The sequence below is a fragment of the Vanacampus margaritifer genome, chromosome 9 (assembly GCF_051991255.1).
Source record: "Vanacampus margaritifer isolate UIUO_Vmar chromosome 9, RoL_Vmar_1.0, whole genome shotgun sequence".
Taxonomy (NCBI): Eukaryota; Metazoa; Chordata; class Actinopteri; order Syngnathiformes; family Syngnathidae; genus Vanacampus; species Vanacampus margaritifer.
Window position 1 is genome coordinate 18,548,198 of NC_135440.1, and position 27,424 is coordinate 18,575,621.

Here is a 27,424-nt window from a genome sequence, read left to right on the forward strand (position 1 = left end):
TGACCCTGATAAGAGCCTTCAGTGGCCTCAATCATTTCGCTTACCCTTCAGTCGCTTTCCATAATAATCTGGTGTTCACCTTTTTGTGGGCGAATTGGGCTGTGCTTTTGTCTCCATGGATACACACAGCGGGAGTCACATGGAAACAGCACTGATACCAGTACGAGTGTTCACTCTTTGACTACTCATCGATAGCAAGAACAAATACCACTAGGACTTTGATATATACAATTTCATGTAACACAGTGACAAAACATTGTGAACAAAACCTTTGAGCTGGCGACTTTCCCAACCGACTTTGGCGCAAGGCGGGGTAATTTGCATGCGTTATGCTGTTCCCGGAGAAAGCCCCCACAAGCATCGTGAGAACATGCCATGGCTTCTACCCGTCAGCCCTTCTTTCGGATGTCAATGTTGCAAATGATATGATGTAATCAATGTAACCTGTAATAATGTGTCCGAAAGGAAAAAATGAATAAAACATTCAACGAACACACAAGAGCATAAACTGAGATTTGAACCCAGATCTATCCACTTCATGAAACAAATACATTTAGTTTAAATACCAATCCCGAGTTCTATTGTAATTGCCAACATTTCCAACAACTAGTGCCATTCAGTAGGGCGCAGACCTCTTCCAATGCCTAACAATCCTATGGATCGGTCCTCAAAAATGACAAAGGCCCAAAACGTTGTACAATTCAGAAACTGGAAGAAATATGTCCCCAAAGTTGCACAAGAACTTTAGGGTTGAACATCAGCATATTAGCTTAGTTGAACAACAATCAAAGGAGTAGCAGTGAATGTTTAGTTTTTTTTCCCTTTCCTTTGGCTTTGGTTCAGTCCTGACAGTTAAGTCAAATGCCCAACATTAGCTTCCAGTGCTAGCTAGCAGGGAGCTAGCAGCCGGCTGGCTAGTTAATATAGAGTGGATGTACAAGTTTATGCTAGGTTAATGTGATGTATAGCAAAAAAAAAATGAAAAATTAAGAAAAGCATACTGGAAGAGTCGAACTTTTAACGTTTGGGATGACAACAATGACAGCATCAAACTCTCACTGTCTGCTGTAATTCGTCAGTTACAGTAAATGGCATAATAACTTTATAATTGCTACAGTTATCCAAATTTTATCAAAGCAATCAAAAATGATCCCTATTTTATTTAATCAGTCATTCCACAGTGCATGCAAATCTGTGTGTACTCAAGACTTGCACAGCTTAAAGGAGCATTGTGGACTTTCACACTTTTTTTTACTCGTGACTGCCACTTTTGGCCTAAAGCGTAACTGCAGTGGCGTTGTGATGTAATGAACATCAATAACAACACTTGGTTCTGCTCTTAAAAATGTATGGAAACACGCTCTCACCCTCACGCTTCAATGGTGTCTTTAAAGCTACTGGCCAATGCCTGCGCCTGACAGCGTCAATCAAAACAAAACGTTATTCTAACTGACGAAACGTATTTGGAAACAGAAGTGCGAGGTCAGAGATTGGCGACTTGTAAGTTCCTCTTTTTGAAACATGCAGCTTGAACTCAAATCAGCCAATGCCACTTTGATTGTCGTTATAAACAATAGTCCAATTTGTTGAATTGCGTCTTCAAAAACAAACTTGTCGGTTGAATTTGTTGCATCTGGGCTGGCAAACCATTCAAAAATGCTACTATGTTTAATACAAAAATTGTGTTCATAAGTTTAAATACCTTTGTGGAATGTGTACCATTCTTAAAAGAAAAAGTGTGATCAGACATAACCACTTTTTTTCTTCAAAAAATTATGTATATAATACAACAAATGAATGACCAAAATTAAGTGATATGAAAACTACACTGCAATGTTGATTTTAATTTGATTAATTGTTCAGCCCAAATACCGATCAGTGATCATGTAATCGATTTGAAAGCTTTCTGTTAGTCAGGCTGTTGAAGTGATTATGAGAACAAATCATGTACACTGAACAGACTTACAGTCTCCTTAGTGACTTCACCAGACCACTATCCCTAAATAAAAGAAAATATTTCTGCATAATACGTCTTATTTCTCCCCAAATTACCAATATTTCACATATTCTGCCTGGGTATGTAAACCAACGAGCAGGAAGGTTTGCCCAAGATCGGAATGAACTGATTTATTTCTGTTTGTGAATAGTGTTGTTGTGTTTTAAATACCGTACAACAAAGATATTTTTTCTCAATAATGTAGTAACGGAAAACCGAAGCAACTCAGTTGACTTGACAACTGTCTAATTAAGCTTGACTCGACCAGGGTGAGAAGATAATGTGGTTACTCGTGTGGCTTCAGCATTCACATCTGTGGAAATTGTGTTGACAGTTCAAAAGTTAAACATTAAGCTCGCGTGAGTCACTTTCACGGCGACCAGGTGGCCATTAACTGACACACTGGAGTGAAACTAACTCAAGTGTGTGGACATGTACAGCAAACCGCAGGACGTTCCGAAACTAGAAAGAGTGTATAAAGAGAGAGAGAAGTGGTCAACTTTTAACTCACCAGCTCTCTTCCTCCTTATTTCTCGTCCTGCCCGCAGAACTTCCGCCGCTGTTGCACACACTCAGGTCGAATATCATGAAACAAAAAAAAAGTAGGTGTAAGGTTGGAACGTCCACTAACTTTTTAATAAGTTCATAAGAAATGTGACTTCTACTTCTTCTTTCCGCTCGCTTTCCTGCCCCCGCCCCTCCCCCTTCCTTTCCTCCTCCCCCTCCTCCTCCTCCTACGGGCACGACTTCCGCGAACAAGAGCCTGACGTCATCAGCGCGCGAGTGCGTGCGTGCGCGCGTGCGCAGCGTGCACCTGGCCGAACCCACAGGTTGCGTAATAGCAGAAATACCATCGCGCGGTACATTGAAAAGATTACTCGAAAAATAATAACAGAGTTGCACAATGCGAGAAAAATATAATAAATGGAAAGTTCAAGATCATTTCCTTTAAATCGATGCCTGACCACATCTGCTTATATCGTCATGACGCTTTCTGATTTTCAAAGTAGCTGTGTATGGTGATTTAAAAAAATATATATATTTTTTATCACATTCATTTAGTGTAAACACGTTCACAGGTAGCACCGAAATCACAGCATATAAACCCAAGTGTTCAAACCTTGGGGATCTATTTATTTACATTAAAACATATATTTTTAAATAAATAAATTAATTAATGAATAAAAAAATAAAAATATTTTTAAAAAATATATGCAATATTCTAGTGTATGTGACATGTCGTAGCAGAAAAGGGGATGACTTGAACAATTGAATTGAAAAAGTTTAAATTCAAATACTTCATTAATAAATTTATTGTATTATTCATTAACATTTGCAACATACAAATCATACAATTTATGTATTTTAATTTGAAAATGAATGCTATTTTATTTTTGTATTTTTTTATTTGAAACATCGGTTAATTCGAATGTGTTTAAATCACTTTATTTTTGATTGTTCAGATTATTATTATTATTTTATTTTTTTTAATTTTTTTTACAAAAATGCATATGCTAATAATAGTGCATTGAGTAAGACTCAATTTAAGTTCCTACTGTAGCCTTATGTTGTATGTTGAATTCAGAAGTTTACATCCAATTTTACAGTACAGCTGGTCACTTTTGGACGTACTGCAGTGCGCCACCCGCAGGCCAGGGAAATAACTCCAGGCATGAGCAATGAATATTCCTCAGATAGATGAAAACGTGTGTAGTAGCGTCTCCGTCCAAAGGAGGTGCGCAAGGTTACTCTTGAGGCAGGGCGCTTATGAAGGCTCCAGTCCGTCACGAGTGACTCGAGATGGTCAAACGAAATATTTAGTCAAAAGTCAAACCGTTGCGAATAGTTGGCACTCGGCTTATCTTAATAGAATAATTCAGAAGTCCTTGCTTCCACAGTCGGATGACAGGAGCCTCAGCCGCCTTTTGTTTACTTCCGCATCTTCAACGCTAAGACCCGTCTTCTGAAATTTGATTGGCTTCTAAGCCAAAACGAACACATTTCGTGTTGATGATTGGACGGGGACTGGTACGTCATTTGAATCACGTGATACCGCAGCTGTCTCGAGACACATGCAACGCCAGTAAGTTCTTTTACATTTAGCCAATGTCTTTGGTAACTATAAATGCACATTACAGATTATTTTATTACTCGTGAGCAAAGCGAGATAATAAAGCGCTTTGAACGAAACAGAATGACGTTTTGGCAGCTAGCGCGCTCTTTGCTAGTATGCTACCTCTGGGTCATGTAACCTGGAGCAAAGAGACAGATTATATCACGAGAAGCCATCTAGGTCGCACTTGAGTTGAAGTTCGTCTAGAAAGTCAAGTTAAAAGTGTGAATCGAAGTATTATCTGTCTTCCATGTAAGGTAAATGAAACTGAAAAGCATTCCACTATCATGCAATGGCCATAATGTGTTATAAGGCGTTGCTAGGGTGATCATGTATTACCACGTTACTGCACTATTCATTTTGAACGTAATATATGGTTTAACTACAGTATAATAATTTCGTTAAAAACTAAATTGTGTTAAAATTACAACTGTAGAAGCTCAAGGAGAATACTTCATGATATATCTGCTGCCTGATCATAAGCATGGCACAATCTTCTTCTAACATTCCCCTCCATGTATCTCTTCCAAGGTTCTTCCTGGTAGGAGCTGTTAAGATACGCAAGGAAGGATGAGCTGCGTATTAATTTAAGACACTCCAAGTCCCGATGGATTCTTCATGTTGATGTAAGATTCAAATTCCATGTAGTTCATACACTCACTGGCCTCCGCGTTATGTACTCCAGCACTAATCAAATGAGATCCAATACACGAGCTGCATACAAAACTACTGCAGTGAATGCATCAGAATGAGAGGTGTTTCTAATAATTTGACCCTCGTGCAGAGGCCGTTGTGAATCAGGGAGATGCTTTTGGAGCTAAATAAGGTTACCAAAAGTACAGTGGCAGGCCGTTCATTTGGTACCTGGGCATTCAGGTAAAATATTACCGAATATATTTAAGATTGCTAATATGTTAGAAACGGGTACCACAATATTAAACACATTAGTTTAGGCAGAGCTTCCATATTGAATCTCATATCAGGGTTGTGTACTGGATAAATGTATGTTGTTAATGACATATTCCTGTTGTGTCTCGTAGCCCGGGTTTTTTGAAGCTGAGTCGAGCGGAGGTGCGTGTGAGGAGACTTGCGGCTCAGCTGGGAAAAGTAGCGATGTCCACCACGGCGGCCAATGGGGATGCTCCAACTGCGGCCATCCTCATCATCGGGGATGAGATACTCAAGGTGAGGTTGGAGAATTTAGAATTTGACCAAAACTTCAATGCATGAGATGTGAGAAAATTGAATGTGGCAACTGGATTCTAAAATAATTCCCCATTAATTTTTATTACATGATGGATGGATGGACATGAAAGTGACAAGTCTTTTGATAGTCCAATGTCATGTCTCCCCCTCTAAATGTTTGAAATTCATCCAGCAAAGACCCTGAAGTAAACATTGAAGTCGTTATGTGTGACATCCACTTTTCATCTTGTGTCTCTCAGGGTCACACAGTGGACACCAACAGCGCCTTTCTTACACGAGCGTTGCGGAAGCTCGGCGTGTCCGTCCAGCGCATAACAGTCGTTCCAGACGTCCAGGAGGTCATCGCCAAGGAAGTGGCTCTCCTTTCTTCTCAGCACACCCACCTCATCACCTCGGGCGGCATCGGTCCCACCCACGACGACGTCACCTTTGAGAGCGTCGCCATGGCCTTCCAGGAGGAGGTCCACCCACACCCTGAACTCTCACAGCTGGTGGAGGAGTTCTTCGGGGTGGTGGACAAAAGCAGTCCGGCCATGAAGTTGGCCATGGTGCCCCGATCAGCCAAACTGAACTTCGGAACAGATGCTCAGACGGGAAAACCCCTTCGCTATCCACTGGTGGGTGAGCTTATAGACAAATAGATGCTTTGTAAATCAATAGTAGGAAATCATCTTAGTTGGGTGTTATGTTTTTGTATTACAGCTAGCTAAAGCCATTATGTTTTGATGTTTTTTCCAGGTGAGCGTGCGTAATGTGTACATCTTCCCAGGAATACCGTCTCTAATGGAGAGAGCCTTTAATGGGTTGGAACACCTCTTTGCTAGTTCAGGAACTACTTTTCACACTCGTGAGGTAAAACCAACGATCACATCCGTTTAACCCTGGAGAACCCAAGAACCCTTTTCTTCTTTGGAAAATTATGAATTCTACATTAAATGACTGCTATAAGTTCACTGAACACCAAAATATATGTTTTTTCAATTTTACCCCTTTTTTTTTAACTAGCTCCGAGTTGCTAATTTATGAAAATATATATATAAAACATACTCCTAGGCATTCTGCAACATGATATGAAATAGATTAACAAAAAAAAAACAACACAATTTTACCATCTGATGGTTTGCTGAGAAGATGGTTTTGTTTGGATTGATTTCCAGCTCAACAAAACAGCATGTTGCCAGCCATCTTGTCACCACCACTCTGGCTCATGTAAGTGCAATATTCATCCACTAGATGGCCCCATGCAGGGGTCAGAAGTGGCACTCTGGACTTTTGAAGTTAAATTTGTAAAAAAAAAAAAAAAAAAAAAGGTCTTTGTTATTTGAGTAGCAGAATTTATAGGGGCCAAATTTGACCCCATGGGTTCTCCAGGGTTTAATGTAATAATATTTGTCACAAAAAATTTAATCAACTAACCAATACTGAATTGTTTTGAGGTGTTTGTGGCTGAAGATGAGGCCGGGATCGCCCCCGTGCTCACCAAATTGCAGGCCTCCTGGGGTCGCAAGGTGGCCCTTGGATCCTACCCTGATTGGCTGAGCAACTACCACCGTGTCAGGCTGGTCCTGGACTCGGACAGCCAGGAGGAGGTGGACAAAGCTCGGGCGCAGCTGGTCGACGAGCTGCCCAAAGGAAGCGTGGTGCCTTTGGTGAAGGACCCGGTGTCCATCGCCACCGCTGAGGTGTACATGTTAGCCAACGGCGGTAAGAGAAATAAAGCGGCGGGCTCCAAACTTTTTTTGCGGCATGGACCACACACAAAAATTTAGTATTTGAAGGGCCAGCAAATGCAACAGCATTACGCTAGTGCACAGCTTGTAATTATAGGGAGCTCTGCATATGATAATGACACCCAATTGTGTGACTATTTGTTGCATTATTTTTTTCTCCTTTTAACTCATTCACTGCCATTGACGGCTATTGACGTCAAAAATTCATTTGAACTATTTCTATTAGTTTAAATTTTTTTCCACTTTTGTTAACAAGAGTATGAAAAACTAGAATTTTTTTTATTGTACATTTAGAACACATATCAAATTTGTGATTAATCGCGAGTTAACTATTGAAGTCATGCGATTAATTACAATTAAAAATTAGGAGCGTCGGGCGATTAAAATCGTAATTAACTGCATGACTTTACGAGTTAACTCACGATTAATCACAAATTTTATATCTGTTCTAAATAAATGTACAATAAAAAAAATCTTAGGTTTTCATACTCTTGTTAACAAAAGTGGGAAAAAATGTTAAACTAATAGAAATAGTTCAAATGAATTTTTGACGTCTATAGCCGTCAATGGCAGTGAATGAGTTAATAGTTAATCTAAATGCCGTGTTCAATTTTGACACCCTTATAGTATAATCAGATTTTTAACCCTTGTTATTTGTTCTTTTACAGTTAATATTGTCTCCAGCATGTTTGTAGTTTTAAAATGTACATCAGTTTGAAAGTACACATTAAATCATTCACTTCCAGCCATTTTAGAAAATCAAAAAATTCTCAGTACCCACACGATATTGTGTTCAACAATTGTATATACACCTCATCTGCCAGATGACACAATGTGCAGTTTCTTTTGTAAATATATTTACCTCGCCAATGGTGGGGGGGTTCCATAGAGAATTTCACTGGCCTGGCTTTGCAGAGGTCCTATGGAGCGGGACTGCAACCTGGTCTGATGACAAAGGATTTAAATCTGTCAAAGTAAATGAAAACCTCTGTTATGATTGAAGCGGAATAGCGTGAATATTGGTAGTACAAAATGGGCCGACATTGTTGAATAATCTCTCACAGCGGGCATCCTTTCCCGCAGGCACACCGCTGGGCAAGAAAGTTGCGTCTGCGCTGAAAACAATCGAGGCGGCGCTGAATCAGTATTCCACGGAGGAAGTCTGCGTCGGCTTTAACGGCGGCAAGGACTGCACAGCGCTGTTGCATCTCTACTACGCTGCGCTGAAGAGGTAAAAAGGAGCCGCTGTAGACAAGACGAATGATCTGAGACATAAGATGAAATGAGGATTCCAAAAGGAAAACATGACACTAGCCACATTCGGGGAGGCAGCGATAAGGAGTTTGTGTCTTGTTATTACCGTTATTTATTTGTTTTTATGTCCTATTTCTGCTCTCAGGCGCTACCCGGACAGTAAAGACAAGGTGAAAGCTCTTTACATTCGCATTGTCTCTCCATTCTCAGAAATGGAGCGCTTCCTTCAGGATACTATAAAAAGGTGAAGTCGTCAATCTACTCTTAAAGTGCTTACATATGCTGCATTCAAAGTGAATACAGTGAGGATTTCCACCACAATCCACAATGTTGCTCTATACCCGAAACGTTTCCCATTGAGATCAATTATATTTGTTCCAGATTAAAAACCTTGATTACCTGTATGGGGCAGGTCTTCAGTTTATGATGGCAGCTGTTACAGGTTGTGTAATGAATGAGTTTGTGAATGGTGGCTATGAGTCAGCTGGGATAGGCTCAAAACAACGTTTTCCTCATCTTGTCCAAACTAACCTGAACTCTCACTATCTGGCAACGCTCCTCCCTCAGATACGACTTGGATCTGTTCTCTGTGGTGGGCAGTATTCGGCAGGCGCTGAGCGAGGTGCAGGAACGGAGGCCCGAGCTGAAAGCCGTCCTGATGGGCACCAGGAGGAGCGACCCTTACTCTCACACGCTCACCCCCATGTGTCCCACTGACCCCGACTGGCCGCCTTATATGAGAGTCAACCCTTTATTGGTCAGCAACACAAATGTACCTTGAATAGCTTTGCATCGTCCAATGAAAAGCATGAATAGTAGCGCCACATTTTTGTTGTCTTTGGAATAAAAATACTGTATAACTCATTTTACGATTAAAATTGTCAGTGTGGATTTTTGTTTTCATCAGTCCAGGTCCAGAAAGTAAAAACCCTGCAACAGTTTGGCTTTAGCTATTCATGCTAGCTAGCTAGCGCCCTAGCAGGTAAGCAAGTATCATGGGAGTTAGCTAGGGAGCTAGCTAGCTAGCTAGTGAGCACCTGGGGCTAAAGCCAAACTGGCAGGGTTTTTACTTTCTGGACCTAGACTGATGAAAACAAAAATCCAGCTATTCATGCTAGCTCGCTAGCTCCCTAGCAGGTAAACGAGTATCATGGGAGTTAGATAGGGAGCTCGCTAGCTAGCACCTGGGGCTAAAGCCAAACTGTGGCAAGGATTTATCTTTCTGGACCTAGACTGATGAAAACAAAAATCCAGCTATTCATGCTAGCTAGCTAGCTCTCTAGCAGGTAAATGAGTATCATGGGAGTTAGCTAGGGAGCTAGCTAGCTAGCACCTGGGGCTAAAGCCAAACTGTGGCATGGATTTATCTTTCTGGACCTGGACTGATGAAAACAAAAATCCAGCTATTAATGCTAGCTAGTTAGCTCCCTAGTGGGTAAACGAGTATCATGGGAGTTAGCTAGGGAGCTAGCTAGCTAGCTAGCACCTGGGGCTAACGCCAAACTGTGGCAGGGTTTTTACTTTCTGGACCTGGATTTGCCACCTCTGGTTCTAATCCATTTAAATGTGCCCTAATTCAACACAGGACTGGATTTATCATGACATTTGGTCCTTCTTGGACTGATGAAAACAAAGATCCAGCTTTTCATCCTAGCTAGCTAGCTCCCTAGCAGGTAAACGAGTATCATGGGAGCTAGCTAGCTAGCTAGCACCTGGGGCTAACGCCAAACTGTGATTGGGTTTTTACTTTCTGGACCTGGATTTGCCACCTCTGGTTCTAATCCATTTAAATGTGCCCTAATTCAACACAGGACTGGACTTATCATGACATTTGGTCCTTCTTGAGGACGTTATACGTTCCCTACTGCATCCTTTATGATAAAGGGTAAGAAGACACTCGTCAAGTCATTTCGTGTATCGAGTCTCCTCCATTTAAATTTACATTTTGATTTCCCCGCCCCCTACGGCGGTGTAGGTACACGTCACTGGGCAGCATGGACAACACGTTTCGAAACGCGGCGCTGCAGGTGGTCGATGGCAGAGGGGTGAAGCGCTTCCAGCCAGCCTACCTACTCGAAAACGAAGAAGAAGAGCGGAATTCACGTGTTTGACGCGTCCTCGTCTGCGCACAAACATGTTTTTTTTAAACGTCCATTCAGTAGCAGAAATAGCCGTAGAAGAGGACTGTTTGCAAAAATGCCAACGTATGTCTGTTACCGATCCATAAGCTTTTTGTGCTGCTGAATAAAACATCAATCAAATTGTCTTTATCTATGGTTATGTGACTTTTTGAAAATGCAATTGATTTAGCATGAGCGTGAAATGATCAGTCTAGCTATTCAATCCAATAAGGAGCAGAGACGGCTGTCAGCACTGTATAACTAGAAATGAAGTTGCTTTGCAAACATGGATTAAGGCATCACAGCGTATCATACATATTCCACGGATAATGTGCAAATATGCTTTTTAGAGGCTGTGCAGCATTAAGTGTGATCGAACTTTTTTTTTTGCATGTGGCCATCACCAAATCTAGCAGCTCGTTGCGTTGTTGTTATTGCCGATTTCTAAAGATTTTTTTTACACCATCCAGACTGCAAATGACTGGTGCATTTTAATTTATTAAATCTTGGTAACAGTTCTTATGTAAATTGGCCCCACTGTTATAGTACACAGTGCAGAACAGCTCGCTCACTGACATCTTCTGAAACTGGCAGATACACGACTTGGTTTCATTTCTCACTCTTGATGGATGGCCAGACACTTCAAAGACTGAACTAGTATTTATATATGAGTAATTAAAAAGTCTTTTATCATGTCTCCTTCAAGTAGTCTACATAACACGAGAGCTGCAATCCTAGTATTTAATTACCACATTTATAAATTAAATAAAATTAAATTATTAAATTATAAAACATCACTTGCCATCCATCCATTTATAAAATATATAAAGATTTCAGTGAACCAAACATGCACATGTTGGCAATGTGTGAGGAAGCTTGAGTATCGGACAGTGAAAATTTATCCATGTTCTAATTTTCTCCAGGTTGGATTATTATGACTTGCTGTGAAAAAATAAAAAATCACTTTCTCCCTTCCAGCTAATTCAGGTTTGTCACAAAATTAAATAAATGACATATCACTTCAAATCTCAATTATCACTTTATTGGCTTCCAGTTAGTTTTAAATGTGAGGCAGACTTGCTAACCAGGCCCTGTTTAATTTCATTTTAACCCTCAAATCATACATATATAAATGATATAAATCAAGCAAAGTTTGTCTCTTGATTTGTATGGGTTACATCACCTGTTGCTAGGCAGAATTAATGCGCTTCACGCCTACTAGCATACCAGCAAGTGAAGACAGACAGGCAGGCCAACGCCAAATGACTGAAACAAGAGCTATTTTAGAATATGAGAACAAAAGCATTTCTAAACACTAACTCTGCTATCGTGTTGCTGCTCTGTATAGTATGGAGTTTACTACCACGGACACATGCTGTGAACACACACTAAAAGCTGACGTCCACTGACTTGTAATTCACTTGGCGGCCCTCACGGGCGCGTTGTCCTCACGTTTTCCATTTAGCACTGCCGATGACGATAAATTGGCTTGTTACCCTAGACATGATTGAATCCAGGCGCATCGATCCGCACTCTGTCGCGTCGCATGCCGGGATCGATAACGGCCATGGTTAAGAAGGAAGGGGGGCGTGGGGCGCACCGCGGGCCTTCGGGTCCCCACTCCCCCACCCCGCAAGTCCTACGCAGGCGTCGAACATGTCCACTCTTTTTCTTTCTTTCTTTCTTTCCTTCTTTCTTTCTTTCTTTCTCTTTCGCTCTCTCAAATTACACATACAACGTGAAATGCTTTTGACGATATTTAAATACTGAATATTCAAACTAAATGTGCACAACACTGACCCCTGGACGTCAAGGCGTGCACAACAGAAGGAGGGCATACTGTACTGTAATTCTGGGGTGTTATATTTTGAGTGACACGTACTACTTCCTTCCTCAAAAGTTTGTGTCTTTGTATAATATCTGATGAAAATAAAACACGTTTTCATTAAAATTGCAAGACGCAAAGGCAATATCAAGTATGGGTACTCACTATCAACAAGTATTCAAATATACTGTAAGTAGCTTACCTGTAGATCGATTCATAACAGAAATAATGTCCCCAATAGTCATCCCTAAAATGATAAATTTTCCATTCAACATTACGCATGAATAACAGTTGAGCAAAATCAACCTGGTTGTCTTTTGCCATTTATTTTCTTTTTATTGTAATCACAAGTCATTCCTTCCACGTTGCTAACTAAATCAACAGCATGTTTGTCCGGTCGTCTCACCTCCTGGGCTGCTTGGCCTCATTAGTCCCGATGTGTTTCAGCCCCATCAGCCCCACGCTTCGCTTCTCCTTAAATTCAGCGCACTCTTCTTTCTTGTCGCCACCACCTTTTCTTCATCACTCACTTTAATTTAGCCTCCGGATCCCCCAGTTGTGGTTGTTATTTCTAAGAAGCTCTCACGTGCTCGTACTTGCGGTCTTCGGTCCATGTGACCAAAGTGATGCACTCGGCAACCTTTTGGATTCTTTTTTTGGTCTCATTTTTCACTTTAATTTTTTGGGGACTTTTTTCTCTTTCAAATTCAGATAGTTTTATTATTATTTTTAGTAATAGTTTTTTTAGCAGTTTTTTAATGCTTTGTTTTGGTCTACTTTTATTTATATATATATATATATATATATATATATATTTATTTATTTATTTATTTATATATATATATATATATATATATATATATATATATATATATATATATATATATATATATATATATATATATATTTATATATATATATATATATATATATATATATTTATATATAGAGGCCTTTGTTAAGTGGGAGATTTTCTTTCTTTCTGTTTTTAAAGCACAAAGTATTATGTAGGGTAATAAAATAAACTTCAATTTCTACTGCCATACAGTAATACAGAAACTAATACATTTAAAATGAACTCCGAAAGCTCATGTATATTCATTTACAAAGATGAAACCGAAGGACATTTTTGCTATGAATGCAGTTAGTTTTATAAACATTAAATGTAGTTTCAGTTAGTTCATTTTTTTTTTTTTTAAGTACTCATTTTTTATTTTGTTAACATTAATGAATTTTAGTATTACCGGTAGTTATTTCATCAGTTTCCGTTAATTATAATAACCTTGCTAATAATTTGCTCAACCAACCCATCTATTTATCATTATTATTTAAATACTGTTAAATTTGTATGCCTTACAGAGTTGAATTTAAAACACCGCAGATAATGTACAAAATACCCATTAATGTACTTGGCACAGTACTCAGAAGCTACAGAGTTTTTAGTGAAGCCGGCATAAAAAAATAATTTAAAAAAAAGTATAAAGCACAGTTGTGTCTCTAGAAGTGTTAATTTGTGGAAGGGTTATGAAAATAATTTTTTGTTTATAGAACTAAAATAATCTATAAATCGAACTTTTGGTTGAGTAAACTTGTTTGTTGTGATTTTGTTAAAAAAATTTTTTTTTATTAATGTAGTCTTGTTTCAGAAATGTTGGGGCCTTGAAGTTGAAGGTTGCTTTGCTGAAGTATTAGGTTTTGTGTTGAAAAAAAAAAAATGTGGGCAAAATTCGCAGTTCTAATAATTATGTTTGAATTGATTCTGAACATGTGACATTTCTTTGTGAATTTTGATGTGGCTTTTTCAAAGTGTGACTAATTTTACTTTTATTTTACAGTAGTTAACTTGTCTTTTCTGTCACTTTAAACATTGTCTGTGCAGTTAATAACGGTTTTTATGATGGTGACCGACTCAGGCCAGGAACAAATTATTGACTTTGCATTATTTCCCACAGGGAAACTTTGAATCGATTGCGCAGTTTTTTTGCCAAATCTTGCTAACAAACGGCAATAAAAAAAATATTGCTAGTCCTCGTGCTTGGCTGAGGTAATAACGGACTGTCCGAGAGGTATTACTTTAACGATGTGTGTATTATTGAGGTGGAGAATTGCACTGTGTCACACTGAGAGGTGTGTAGGGCACGAATATTTTCTTCTTCCCAGGACGGGCGTGACAGAAAATAATTGAGAAGCACTGCATTATACTGCTTAGTCAACTCAATTGTTTTATTTATTGTGACACTGGTGGCTCTAAGACCTTTGAATAAAAGTTTGAAAAAAATAACATGGCCACAACTGTTTTTGTGTCGTCTGAGGATTAACGCGAGTACAGACTTTGATGTTGTTAGCGATGAGTTTGACCATTTTAATAAATAACTGAATGAATAAATTAGCAATTTTTTTTAGTGTATTAGCGAAATAACAAAATTTGGGGGCGGAACCTCAGAATTATGAGGCACCGTGCAGTATTTCTAATACACAGTGTGGCTTTTTCAAAATGTGAAAAATACCTCCACAACCACAGCAATTAACATTACCTCTGCCAAGGCAGCATTTTAGATTCTGTCTTTGGCTGGATGTGTATGTACATGTACAAATATGCATGTACTGTATATGAACAACCCATAAATCCTCACAATGTCACACTGTTCCCTCCAAATCTGATACGAACACATCGTGGTCAAGTGTGTGATAGCGACCCAGCATGACACAGCAAGTCTTTAGATCACACTCAAGCAGGTGTGTTTGTGTGGGTGCGAGAATCGCTCTGGAAACATGTGGCGAGCTTTGATAATGGAGCCAACTTAGCATATCAGGCGCCGAAATGTGCTTTTCTCGAAAAAAAGGATACACATCCCCGATCCAATTGCTCGGCAGCTCCCGCGGTGTAAAACGACACTTGAAGGTGCGTGACACAGCGATTGGGACGACGGGTCCTTGACGAGGGGGGACTGGGGGGGTTCTTTGAGGCGATGCAAAGTGCCAGCCCGGCTGCATGTAGAACCGGCAGACCAGAACACGGACAATGGTGATGCTCGCTATCAAAAGTGTCACTTGCTGAAAGTGGAGGGAAGAAAAGGAAAGCAGGAGGCAGAAGTGGGAGTCGGGGCATGTGTGACGGCTGCTGCTCAAGATTGTCAGAAATGGCCTTCACATGGCGGACTCATGTTAGGCGGAATGCTGCAAAGCCTTTTAAAATGTCAACATCTTTGCTCTGACAAAAAAAAAAAAAAAAAAATATATATATTTTTTTTCAGATCACATTTTTCTTCTGCTGTCAAAGAATAAAACCTAAAAATGTTGAGAATTAAAAAAAATGAAGCTGGTGACAAGGACTGCTTCTACCTTTGATATTTTAAAGATTTTTACTTGACATCAAAATGTGAAGAAAATAGTAAAGTACTTCCTAAGTGACAATGATCAGATAATAATGTCTTTGGCTTTAGATTTTGTAACGCAGCACTGCCTCATTACCCAAGGTTATTCCTGTCGGCCTTGCGCCGACATCTAATAGGCTCCGCCATCCCCCATGCGCCCGAAATGTAAGTTGTGCTTAAGCTTGCGCCACCAACAGGGATGAAAAAAATATCCCCCTTGGTGGAGGTAATAAATGCCAGTGTGACATCGGGTCATCATCCGGTGACGGTTGCCGTGGCAACCGACGCGTCGACGAGCTCGCCACAGCGTTGTTTCCTGCTTTGTCTCAATGCTCCACACATTCCTCAGAGTGACATTGGGGAAGAGCGGACCTGCTGGGTGAGGACAGGCAAGTAGTTACTTACACACCTGGTTGGCCACCTGACACACACATATTGCACTTCTGCTCTGTATTGAATAGAAATTGAAAAAAAACAACAAAAAAACAAGAACTGCTGGATCTTGATTAAGGTGAACAGCATGTACATGAATTGGCCACTCTACAGAAAGGAGAAAACACAAATTATTTTTTTATTGCACAAACCACACTTTTTTTATTAGATTTTTTTTGCAGTTTAATGAATACTGTTTATGAAAGTCTTTTAAATTCAAAATCTGGATCTGGCGTACTCACGGACTACTGACGTGTACTTTTAAGTGTAACTAACTGGACTTTAATAATACAGTATGCCACATAAAAACAATTTATCCGTTTTTCACTTTATAATTACATTCCAAGAGAAAATGTAAGTGCCTTAAGTCAGACTGCTCCTACTGTTGAGAAGTTGGTCTTTTACAATCGGAGTGCAGCGAAACAGCTCGGTAAAGAAGAAGTTAATCCTGAATTTTTAACAACGTAAAGGCATTTGGATGGTGTCTGTATAGTTTTAAACGCCCACAAAGCTTTAGTCTTTTACTCTTGACTGCTTAAAGGGGCACATATTCAGCCGGCAATCTCACCATGGGTAGCACTGAAACAAAGTACGCAATATCTGCAAGAAATGTCAAACGGAGGAAAACTTAGACCACTTACTGTGTCTCTCCATGACTCCTATTAGAAACCGTAATGTGAAATACCTGACAACATTGAGCGCCACTGCTGTGTTTGCTCGTCTGACCACGTTGTGAACAGTGGAAATTTTTGGCTTCAATAGTCTGTAAATAATGTAACAAGAATGAGGCAGTACCCACACACAGGAACCGTTAAGTCAACTAGCTATAAAAACAAAAGTAACTTGCTAGCTAGCAACCACACAGTTAAATAGTGAGCTAGCTCGTGACTAAAATTAGTTAGCACCCACATAGAGCAAAATAGTTATCAACCTTGTAACCAACTAGCTAGGAAACACAGCAGTTAAATGTCTACCTAGCTGGTAACTGACAACTTAGTAACCCTAACCACACACAGCTAAATAGCCATTTGGAACCTAAAATGCTTATAGTCACCCAGATAAATTAATACTCAGGTAGCGAGTAAGCAAAAACTGACTCTGTAACAGTAACTTTCTGACAACCACACATAACTGATCAAATTAACTAATATGAACAACAATACATATCTTAATAGCCAGTAACTATGTACCGAAAGTAACTAATTAGCTAGCAACCACATACGTCAGCTAGCAAGTAACCAAAACAATCTAGGAATCACAATTAGACCTAAGTTGGTTACTAAATACGCACACAGCTAAACAGCTTGCTCGCTAGTAAAACTAACGAGCTAGTGCTAGCAACCATAAATTGCTAATCAGCTAGCAAATAAGCAAAAAGGCAAGGCAGCTTAATTTATACAGCACATTTCAAATACAAGCTAAGTCAATATGCTTTACAATTAAGTGCAACATTTTTAAAAGCATTTCCAAACAAACAAACTTAAGACTTTTAAAAGCCAAGTAAAGAAATACATGTGCAGCTAAATACTCAGCTAATAACCAACTAGCACAAATACACAACTCGCTAGTAAGCCAAACTAACTGGCTGGAAACCAAACATAGCTAAACTGAATTGAACAAAAGTTTTGGATGGTAAACAATTAATGAAACTAGTGCGGGATGACAAGAATGGCAAAGAATATAAAATACCGCGATACACTTCACCTTGGAAGTAGTACTAATCACATGAAAGCTTTCCCTGTGTGGAAGAGATACATTAATGCATGGTGCTGGGATAACCGTTTAACAAAAGAGCAGAAATCCTGTTAAAAGATTTTCTAAAGGAGTGTGTAATCCTTTTATTCATAGAAGGTCACTTCCTGCGGCACCTCACTTGTGTTCACCTTCCTTCAAACCGCGTCAACTATGTCAAGTAGACGCTGTGCTTATGACATGCTACCCTCAAATTTTCATGGCTTCCTCCCAAAAAAGTGTCTAATTATTTAACTAAACTTTACAATTACAGAAATTCAACCAGAGGAAGAAATTGAATTGATGCCAATGATACTGCAAGTAAAATGTGTTTTTTTTTTCTCCTCCCCTTTAATAGTCTCTAGTTGTGATTAACAGCAGCAATGTGCGCCGGAATATTCAACGGAGGCCCAATTAAAAGAGAAGCGGGGAGGACCCGCTGTGTGGAAATTTAATGCACTATAATTAGCGAGAAGACTGCACAAGACTATCTGCCATTAAATGTGAAACTTTGCCACAAACTTCTTAACTACTTTTGGATCGTTTCGTTATGTAGCATTTCCTTCATTGTGAAGCTTCACGTAAAAGGACGCGTGTACCTAATGAAGTGCCCTGTGCATTTGCTAGTTAAAAATATTTGACTGGGGGTCAAATTCAATGCCAATTCTTCTGCTCCGGAAGTGACAAACCTAAAATGGAATCCTGTTTGTAAATAGTTTAAAGAAGGACATGGAGTGAAAAAACTAGAGAGAGAGAAAAAAAAAAAAAGGAAAAATAAAGAATTGTGGTGCGGGATAACCTGCAGTGTAGGAAATGAGTTGATCCCCTGCTGAATTTGTAAGTTGGCTCACAATAAAATTAACAGTCTCCAATTTTACTGGTTTATTACGATAATAGACAAAAGTCTGTCATAAAAATCATGCATAAAACACACATTATAAAAGTTGTAAAATGTACCTGTAGTGTAGTGTAGTGTAGAAACTCAGCCGGAAAATACTCCTGATCTTTTTTTAATCTAAATATTACAATTTTTCATGTTTGAAGATAATTGCTGAAAAAAAAAATGCAAAAACAGAGAACTATGTATTTAACTGTGGCGATATCGTGTTCAACTGTTTTTCACTATCTCCTGATTTTTTGACCAACGCTAAAATGGCTACTTTAGAGTGCCTCGTTGTCAATCTTGATTGTGCGTACGTCAACAGTGAGAAAGTGGGGTGCACCAACAACTGGTGAAAGGAGAAATAATCAAGAAATGTAGTAGCACTGTTGTCTGTGACCTGCCATTTATCATCACGTGGATTAAATTAGAATAAACAGACACACTTATTACTAACATCATGTCAAATAGAAACGCGCGCTTTGGACATCAAGGTCAAGAATCCAAAGCGGCTGACGACGCGGCGGTGACAAACGTGTCATCATGAGCCATCATCAAGCATGAAATAGCAGCATTAGCCTCGCTAGCCAGGAAATTGCCTCGCTGCCTTTTCGCCAGTCGACATCACGGCCCATATAAATGGAAATGCATTTATAGCTTATTTGGCGGCTCACTTTTATATTTACAACAACATCTCCCGAGCGCAGGCCCGTGATAAATACACTGACTTGTTTATTGGCAATAAAGCCGGAGGGTCCATTAATAAACAGAGTCTATTGGCTAGCCGGGGGCTTATCAGGCAAAGGCCGGCCCGTGGATAAAAGACCCTGGGTTCAATACACGAGCAGCTTACTCGCATTACAAGTGCCTTTTACATCGCAAGGTCACCTCAGGGCCTCAAACAATCCTCATTTCGAGGATCTTGGGTGTCCTACTTGGAAGCTAAATGTGCCGGATTGGATTAATCACACATTCATTACACCAATGTTTCCAAAATTTATTTTGCCGCCACAATCGAATGAAAATCGTACAAAAAAAAAAGAGGCTCAGATTGCAGTTGTCTCTTCACAGAAGAAGCTACATTCTTCACTAAAATGTGAACGTGGAGGGAACATTAGACATACGCACATACAAAAAAGAAGCAAAATAACACAAATAACTATGATGTTCTATAAAACAAAAACAAAAAATGCAACAAAATTAATGGCAATTGACAGTGTTTTGAAACAAATTGATAAGTGCCAACAATGAAGTTAAAAAATTAAAGCCGAATGCAATCAAACATTCCAAATATGCACATTAAAAAAATACAGTACATGATTTAAAAATAATAATTTGGAGAATTTTCATTATTTTTTAAAATCATTATTATGATTTTTTTTTAAATATTTAGTATAATGTAAACAAATGGCACTATAGGTAACAAAACAACACTGAAAAATCGCATGCAAAAGTAGTTTTCATTAAAAAGTAAAAATGAATCAATTACAAATTTAATGGCCAATTAATTTGGCTTGCAAAACGACATTGCGGCACAACACATTTGTACAAAATAAGAAAAGAAACAACAACAATTTAACAGTTATCTACAATATAAAACAATGATTGTGCGCTAAGAGACTTTTTTTTTTTTCCTTTCCTTTTTCCACATTTAAATAACATAAAACCACAAAGTTATCACAAAAAAAATACATCAGGCGTATTTTGTCAGGTCTTATTAACCGTATCAGCTAAAAATGTGTCGAGAGCTTGTTTTTAAACAGAAGAGAGAGAGAGAGAAAAAAAAAAAAGAGCATGTGTGCATATCATCTGCAGTGGCACGCTTCAGTGGAGCAAGACCATCCTCGTGTTGTGTTTACCCACAATCCCTCTGGCGTGCGTTTGCCCTGTGATCCGGAGAGGCAGCACGGCAGGACGCCCGATCAAATGGGACAAAGCAGCCCAAGGTCCAACTGTTATTAGCGTTATTATTATTATTATTATTAAACATCAGTGTTGTAATCCGGTGGGTGGCCAACCCAGTCCAATTCCAGTACAACCAGTTGGATCCCAGTAGGGGGCGCAGCAGCCTTGCCTCATTATTCCCTAATAGCTTTCCTCTGTTAAACAGTTTTATTGATCAAATTGAGGACGTTTTAGTAAACAAACACATTTAAGTGCTGGAAGTAAAAATGTGGCAGTGTGACCAACAACTTGTAATTAAGTCAATTAAATGACTCATCTGTCACTTAATCTTTCATCTTGTTTGATGCAAAATGCAACCGCAATACAAACTATATTAATATTGTATCTTTATTATTATTATTTATTTTTTACTAAAAATAAATTTGCATTAAAAAAAAAGAAAGTTGTGAAGTATCATGCAGACAGTGTAACGATTGTTGCATGAAATAATGAATAACAAAATGATTAATTTATGAATAATTAATTTATTATATGGTATCTATCTTTGCCAGTGTCATACAGTGACAGCTCACCAGTTTGACTTGAACATTTTTCATCATGACAAATAATGAAATCTTTTTTATTCTATTTATGCCAGTGACATATAGCGATGTTTTTTTTTTTTTTTTTTAAATTTTGTCCAATAACTTTAAAAACTAATTTTCCCATTTGGGACTGAAGATGACATCACATGCGCTGAGTAAGTAGGTAACGACCAATCATGGCTCACCTGTGCTCTGGGTTTGGTCAGTAAACTGAGCCATGATTGGTCGTTACCGACACAGTCAATTCTGTAGAGTAAATTTTTTTACTCTTTTTAGAGTGGGACCAAATAGGCTCAGTTTTAGAGTAATATTTATACTTGGAAGAGAGTAAAATAAAGAATTGGACAAAATAAAAAATAAAAGTGGCTCAAGGTAGGAACGAACTCACGACCTTCAGCTTGGGCGCTCCTCTGCGTTCTGCTAGGATATCGATCGTCCAAAAACGACGTCTTTGGTCTCTTGGAGAAAAGCAAAAAAAAAAAAAAGCTGAAGGTCGTGAGTTCGTACCTCAACCCTCTTAAGTGAGTTCAATTTTTTTTCTTTCAATTTTTTATTTTAGCCTTTTCCTAGTGCAAATCTTAGTTTACTCTAAAACGGAGTCTATTTGGTCCCACTCTAAAAAGAGTCAAATTTACACTACAGAATTGACTTTGTACTTCCTTTAGCACAGATGATGCCATCTTTTGTCAACAAGTGGAAAAATAATGACGTTAGCAAAAAATATTAACAACAAAATCTTTTTTTGCTGCTGAAAATGGCTCAATGAGTCAAGTCCGAAAATGATGTATTCATAACAAATCATGTATTTTTGTTTGTCTAACTTGGCATTAAGAAGCAGTTTGTGCCACAGGAAATTAAGGCAATTTTACTTAATCGGTCCGAAAATTTTACGACAAATCACATATTTTTGCTCAATAATCTATGCCAGTAATGAATAGCGACAGGAAGTGTACTGTGTGCCATGCGAAGTTATCAAAAAATGTTGCAGTGTAAAAAAACAAAAACAAACATGACAGCAAAATATTTGAAAAAAAAAAAGTATCCTTCTCTAGCCCCATCTCATGCCTCGGACTTTATTCGATTATTTTAAACTATGACAATTATAGCCTATCAGAGACTTACAAGGCATGGCCGTAAGGTGTTTTCAATTGAGACCTAAGTTTGGGATTGATAACGATCTGAATCAATGACTATCATAATCAATGCACATGACTGATGCGTATAGTAAGAATCGACGGGGACGGGTTACTAATAAGCCATGGCTTCGACCCGTCAGCCCTTCTGTCGGAAGTTGCAAATGATATCATGTGATCGATGTAACTTGTAATAATGAAAAATGAATAAAACAAAACAAAACAAAACAATTATTTGTGGCGCGCACAGCCTCACACGAACATTTTAAGTCACCTCTTTTGGATTTGTAACTAAGTGTACATACCAAAAAAAACATTTCGTTTTTTTGCAACACTTAATCATGAATATGTCAGGCGTGGCTTTGGTCAGACACTCGAGGGCAGGGGGAGGAGTGAATCAGGTGATATTCAAATCTTTAACCGGCCCAAAAATGGTTTATTTACTACAAATAACGTTTTTGCATCCACTTTTTTTGTGACATTTTGCATAACAATGCGCAGGTGTACCTAATGAAGTGGCCTGTGAGTGTTTAATGGAAGGTGATGGGGATGAGTGACATCGAGGGGGTGTACAAGTTAGTCCCTGAGAGTGTTTGTGTGTGCGTGGAGCACCTGGATGTTTGTGCGCGCGCAATGACAAACACGTCTCCCGCCGTCTCTTTGCATGGACGGGCGAGGGTCACCGGCTGTGCCCCGAGTGTCCCGATCTCAGTGGGAACAGGTGCGAGGCGGTCAGGTGGTCAGTAGGACGGCGGGGAGGATGAGGAGGAGGAGGAGGAGGCCAAGCGAAGGCGCCCTCGATGGGCAACCTCGACTCAGGGGTGACGTTGCTGAGGGGGGGCAACAACAAATGTCACTTGAGTCTCGAAACTTATTTGTGACATGATGACTTTTGTTTGAGAACATTTCAAAGGTTTTCTTTGCTTAGAAAAAGAGATAGAGGCGCCAAAATCGTACTTGAAGTCAGATAAAAAGATTGAAAACATAACACAAATAAATAAAAATAGACATTTTAGGCTAAAACTTAAAGACCAAATCTTACATATAGGTTGTAATGTTAAAAGCAGGGGGGGGGGGGGGTAGTTGAAAAGAAAATTGTTGCATTTGAAGACAATCAAGTTGGAATATTAATAAGGAGAAAGGACAATAAACATGTGTCATATTCTAAAAGTGAAAAAAAAAGGAAAATGATTTTAAGGTTAAATTGCGTATTTCGTAAATGCCAAAGTTGAATAAAAAAAAAAAATGTTACTCAAGGAAAAAAAGTCAGAATAAAAAATGTTATTGTTTGACTGAGATTTTTTTGGGGTCCAATATTAGTATTTATTCAAATGGAACTAATGTAAAGTTACAAATTGTAAAATGAATTTTAATGCACACATTTATTTCCCCCAAAACATATTCCAACTCTAGTCCAAAAACATATTTTTCTTGTCATATTCTGATTTGATAATTGTATATTTCAAGTTTTTCCCTTATGAACTGACGTTTTTTCCACCCTCATAAATGCATGCATTTTTTTTTTTACTCTTATGATTTATTTCTTGTAATTTTGTGACTTTGATCTTGTGAATGTATGCCTTTTTGGTGGTAATCCAAATGTTTCCCTCCACTAACTGTTAATTATGACACTCTCTAAAATGCCTGAATATTCTTGTGAGTCTACTAAATTTTTTTTTTTCCTTTTAACATTACACATTTATTCTTTTTGATATATTTTTTTCCTATAATACTTATGAATAGATTCTCCAAAATGCTTTTGTTTTTTCTCCTAATATAACAAATATTTTGTTCCCTAGGTAGTATTCTGACTTAAATCTCATGCCCCGCCCCCTCAAACTACCATTATTCATTCTTAAATTTTTTTTATTAAAATATCTTGTAAATGCATACACTATTGAAAAATGTATGATTTGGTTTGTTTTGTTCTACAATGGTTTCTTCAAAAAAGCTTTTTCTTGTTATACGACTATTCTCATAAAAGTATGCATTTTTTTCCTCATAATTAATGCATTAATCCCTAAAAACAAAACAAAAACTTATTTACCACAACAACTATTTTTTGCAATTCTACGAGTGCTGAAAACCGGGTGAACAATCTCACCTTGAGTTTGTTTGGAGCCCTTGGATGCTGCGAGAGTGGAAACGGAAAGAGAAAGAGAAAAACTTTAGAAAGAAGTTGCTGATTCATCATGTTTTCATGCTTTCTCAAAAAAAAAAGAAAAAAAAAAAGTAGTGTAGCTGGTAGAAGTAAAAACAGCAAGAGGCAGACAAATGAGCAAAGGGAGACATTTATCTTTTGTTAAAACCTTAAGCCATTCTCAGCAAATTCTCTTAAAGGTCGGGAAGAAAGGAACGAGAAACAACAGGAAAAGGAGAAGTGTTATGGAAATTAGCGAGCGTTACAGTGATGGGGATTATATACAGACAGAGAGGATACAGGAAATGAAAAAAGGAGGTGGAAAAAAACAAAAAAAAACAACAACTGGCGAAAATTCAAAATGACAGAGCGAGACCAAGAAGTGGACAAGAGCTTGAAAGCGCCAACGAGGGCGGAAGAAAAGAACTTTGGGAAGGTCAGACGGAGAGAAAAGGGGACGGAACCTGGGAAGGAGAGCGGGAGAATGGACGTTAAGAGTCTAGCCGACACTTTGCCAGCGGGGGGGGGGAGCGCTAAAAGGAAATTATGGAAAGATGCTGTCGGTTGAAAGGAGGCGGCGTTTAAAACAATTTCATGTCAGCCGGAGAGGAAATGTCGCCACAAACAAAAGTGGAGATATCAAAGGTTCACTCACAAACACTCTCAAAAGTGAAGGTGGAACACAAACATAGAAATACAAGAACACAGCGAGAGAGCAGCGTGTGCTCCATTTATGTTTTTTTTTTTTACACACAGAACAGCGCCACCTGTCCGCGGCGCCGGCAACTGAGCCGACGAGGCCGACTAACGTGTTGGGTTTCTTCATTAAACATACGACGTCTGTATTATGTGAGCGCGCGCGTGCGTGCGTGCGTGCGTGACACCTGCGAGCATCGTCTGTCGATCATAATTACTCGGCTGATTGTCTACAACTAACGGCCATCTTGGGGTTAACGAGGCATTAAATAGCATGCTGGGACTTGGCCTGGTGCGCGGTGCGTGTATGGCTGCGTGTGTGTGTGAGCTAAATCATATCAAAGAAGAAAAGAAAAAAAACACAATTTAAATGGTTTTGTTGAAAAGCAAAATTTTTGGACGGCGGTATAATATTTTTTGGGAATGTTTTATTTTTGATTATTTTATTTTATTTTATTGTGATTCCAAAAAGGTTAATAAACACTAATTGTGTTGAAAAAGCAGATTTTTTTAGATAGGTCAAATTTTAAAAAAATATATATAAATGTTCATAGGGATGAACAGTCAACATGGACAACTCCAAAAATAAACACATAAGTATATCGAAATGATAATATAAAATGCTTTAGGATTATGAAAATAAGTTAAATGTCAAGATCGATGTATAGATATAAAACGCAGTGGAAGCATGTGACTTCTTCTAGCCAATCACATGTGGGGAACGTAATAATAAAATATTCCCCAAAATAAGAAAAAAAAAAATCCAGTTATTAAATTATGATAACAATATATTTTGTTTGAAAAATGTGATGAACATTCAAATCAAATGCAATACATATATTTATAATATTGGTATTAGAATATGGTACACAAGTGTAAATAATAGATTAATTCATCCATTTTCTATACTGCTGGCATAAATACAGAAATATGTAAAACTAGGAAATTAATGTAGAAAATGATTAATGATCATTTTTTATAGAACAATAATAAAAACAACATTAGTTAATTATAATGCAATACTGTAAAAATATTGCACTGCAATTATTGTGACGTTAAAAGCAAATTTGTTTTTTTTAAAAATCAACATTTTAACAAAATATCCGCCAGTCCAACTCCACAAAGCGTGCGTTGCAAAGCGGTAAGTAAAATACCTCGTGTTTACTAGCGTGTGTGCGACACGCGTGTTGTGACTCGACTTTAATTGCGGCCAAAAGAAAAAAAAAAAAAAGTGCTCGCTCACAATAGCGGCGGTGGCGACGAGCCTCACCACAAAATGGCGACGGCGGCGTCTCTGCTCCTTTTTCCGCACTGCAGCACCACCGTGGCTAAACGTGTGCTCGTGTGTGTGTGTGTGTGCGTGTGTGTGTGTGTGCGTGGAAAAGCACTGTGCCGCACTGTTCCGCCATTCCAGCTCAGAGGACGCCGCCATTTTATAAACATGGCAGCTAATGCTAACCGACGATGCTTAGCGCTCCATTAAAAATAGAATACAGCAAAATCTTAACAAATCGACAAATTAGAAAAAGAAAAAAGTTGCTTAAGTTTGATCGTTGGGTTTGGACGTTCGCTCGGCAGAGCTGGTACATTCGTGTGTGCGTGTTTCCAGTTGAAAGGGTCCAAAGGTATTCGTGCATGATTGTAGGAGGGAGGTTTTATTTGGTGGGGTGAAAGGAAGGCAGCGATGTAAGACACCCCCCCACCCCCCCAGCACCCCCCACCCCAAAAAAAGCGGTGCAAAGTGAAAAAGACGGAGCTCACAGCGGGAGAATGACAGGAAAAGAAGGGAGGAGATTGTGAAAGAGAAAAGGAATCAATTAGAGCGAAAGGAAAGTCGCTCCTTAATGGCTTCTCGCAGTAGGAAGGCGACGAGACAAAACGGGAGGAGTTTTTCGGGAAAGAAGTTGACGGCGAAAGAAGAAGGTGAGTGAGGAGGATGGCGTGCGTGTCTATTGGGAGGGTTGTTGTCTGATGCAACCCGGGCTCAAGCGCCTTCTCGCCTTCTTCATTTGTGCCAGTGGTGATGGTGATGGAGGGGGGGGGTCTCACCAGAAACTCTACCGAAAGGCTGCATTTGTACCACGAGTGACAATTCTGACACGCCACGGCCAAATGCGTGAAAGTGGATGTCCTCAGATGTGAATAGATTTTGTCAATGCGAGGCGGGCGCCATTAAAAATATGCAGATGCCACAAATCTACCTCAACAACACACTAATGGTAAAATCTGAACTACATACAGTCAGAGCTGATACAAAAAAAATTGCTCGTATACATATCTAGAGAGTGCCTGTCATTTTCAAGGG

At 38.9% G+C, this 27,424-nt stretch overlaps 3 protein-coding genes across 9 annotated transcripts in view; 1 reads left to right on the forward strand and 2 right to left on the reverse strand.

Moving 5' to 3' along the window:
- shc1 (SHC (Src homology 2 domain containing) transforming protein 1) overlaps nt 1-2,672 on the reverse strand; it is a 28,274-nt gene extending 25,602 nt beyond the window's left edge. Inside the window, exon 1 of one of the 2 annotated variants that reach the window (XM_077576507.1) lies at nt 2,508-2,672. The gene's annotated coding sequence lies outside the window, so the exon portion shown is untranslated. The remainder of the gene's footprint in view (nt 1-2,507) is intronic. The other variant, XM_077576505.1, reaches the window with a different exon arrangement.
- Nucleotides 2,673-3,764: 1,092 nt separating this feature from the next.
- flad1 (flavin adenine dinucleotide synthetase 1) lies at nt 3,765-10,569 on the forward strand. 2 transcript variants are annotated; one of them, XM_077576508.1, is made up of 11 exons: nt 3,765-4,079; nt 4,641-4,735; nt 5,150-5,294; nt 5,555-5,932; nt 6,054-6,167; nt 6,752-7,019; nt 8,129-8,276; nt 8,445-8,543; nt 8,867-9,056; nt 10,111-10,184; nt 10,275-10,569. In XM_077576508.1, the coding sequence occupies exons 2-11, from the start codon at nt 4,728-4,730 to the stop codon at nt 10,408-10,410; spliced, it is 1,560 nt and encodes a 519-aa protein (XP_077432634.1). In that variant the 5' UTR covers nt 3,765-4,079; nt 4,641-4,727; the 3' UTR covers nt 10,411-10,569. The 2 variants fall into 2 exon arrangements, with proteins under 2 accessions (XP_077432634.1, XP_077432635.1); XM_077576509.1 differs by lacking the exon at nt 3,765-4,079 and adding an exon at nt 4,151-4,366.
- Nucleotides 10,570-15,627: 5,058 nt separating this feature from the next.
- Nucleotides 15,628-27,424, reverse strand: part of efna4 (ephrin A4) — a 50,019-nt gene continuing 38,222 nt past the window's right edge. Inside the window, exons 4-6 of one of the 5 annotated variants that reach the window (XR_013295348.1) lie at nt 24,388-24,414; nt 22,896-23,113; nt 15,977-15,993 (exon numbers count right to left, since the gene is read on the reverse strand). Coding sequence is in view for 3 of the 5 variants with exons in the window: in XM_077575967.1 (XP_077432093.1) it covers nt 15,749-15,990 (242 nt within the window). In the remaining 2 variants the exon portion in view is untranslated. Of the gene's footprint in view, nt 15,994-19,637; nt 23,114-24,387; nt 24,415-27,424 lie in introns of those variants that run through there. The other 4 variants (XR_013295347.1, XM_077575968.1, XM_077575967.1 and 1 more) reach the window with 4 other exon arrangements.

What these genes read in the sequence shown, in the direction of transcription:
- flad1 (XM_077576508.1), top strand. An exon ending in TCGGGGATGAGATACTCAAG is followed by an intron (nt 5,295 to 5,554) that starts GTGAGGTTGGAG and finishes TGTGTCTCTCAG; the next exon opens with GGTCACACAGTGGACACCAA. An exon ending in TGAGAGTCAACCCTTTATTG is followed by an intron (nt 9,057 to 10,110) that starts GTCAGCAACACA and finishes AATTCAACACAG; the next exon opens with GACTGGACTTATCATGACAT.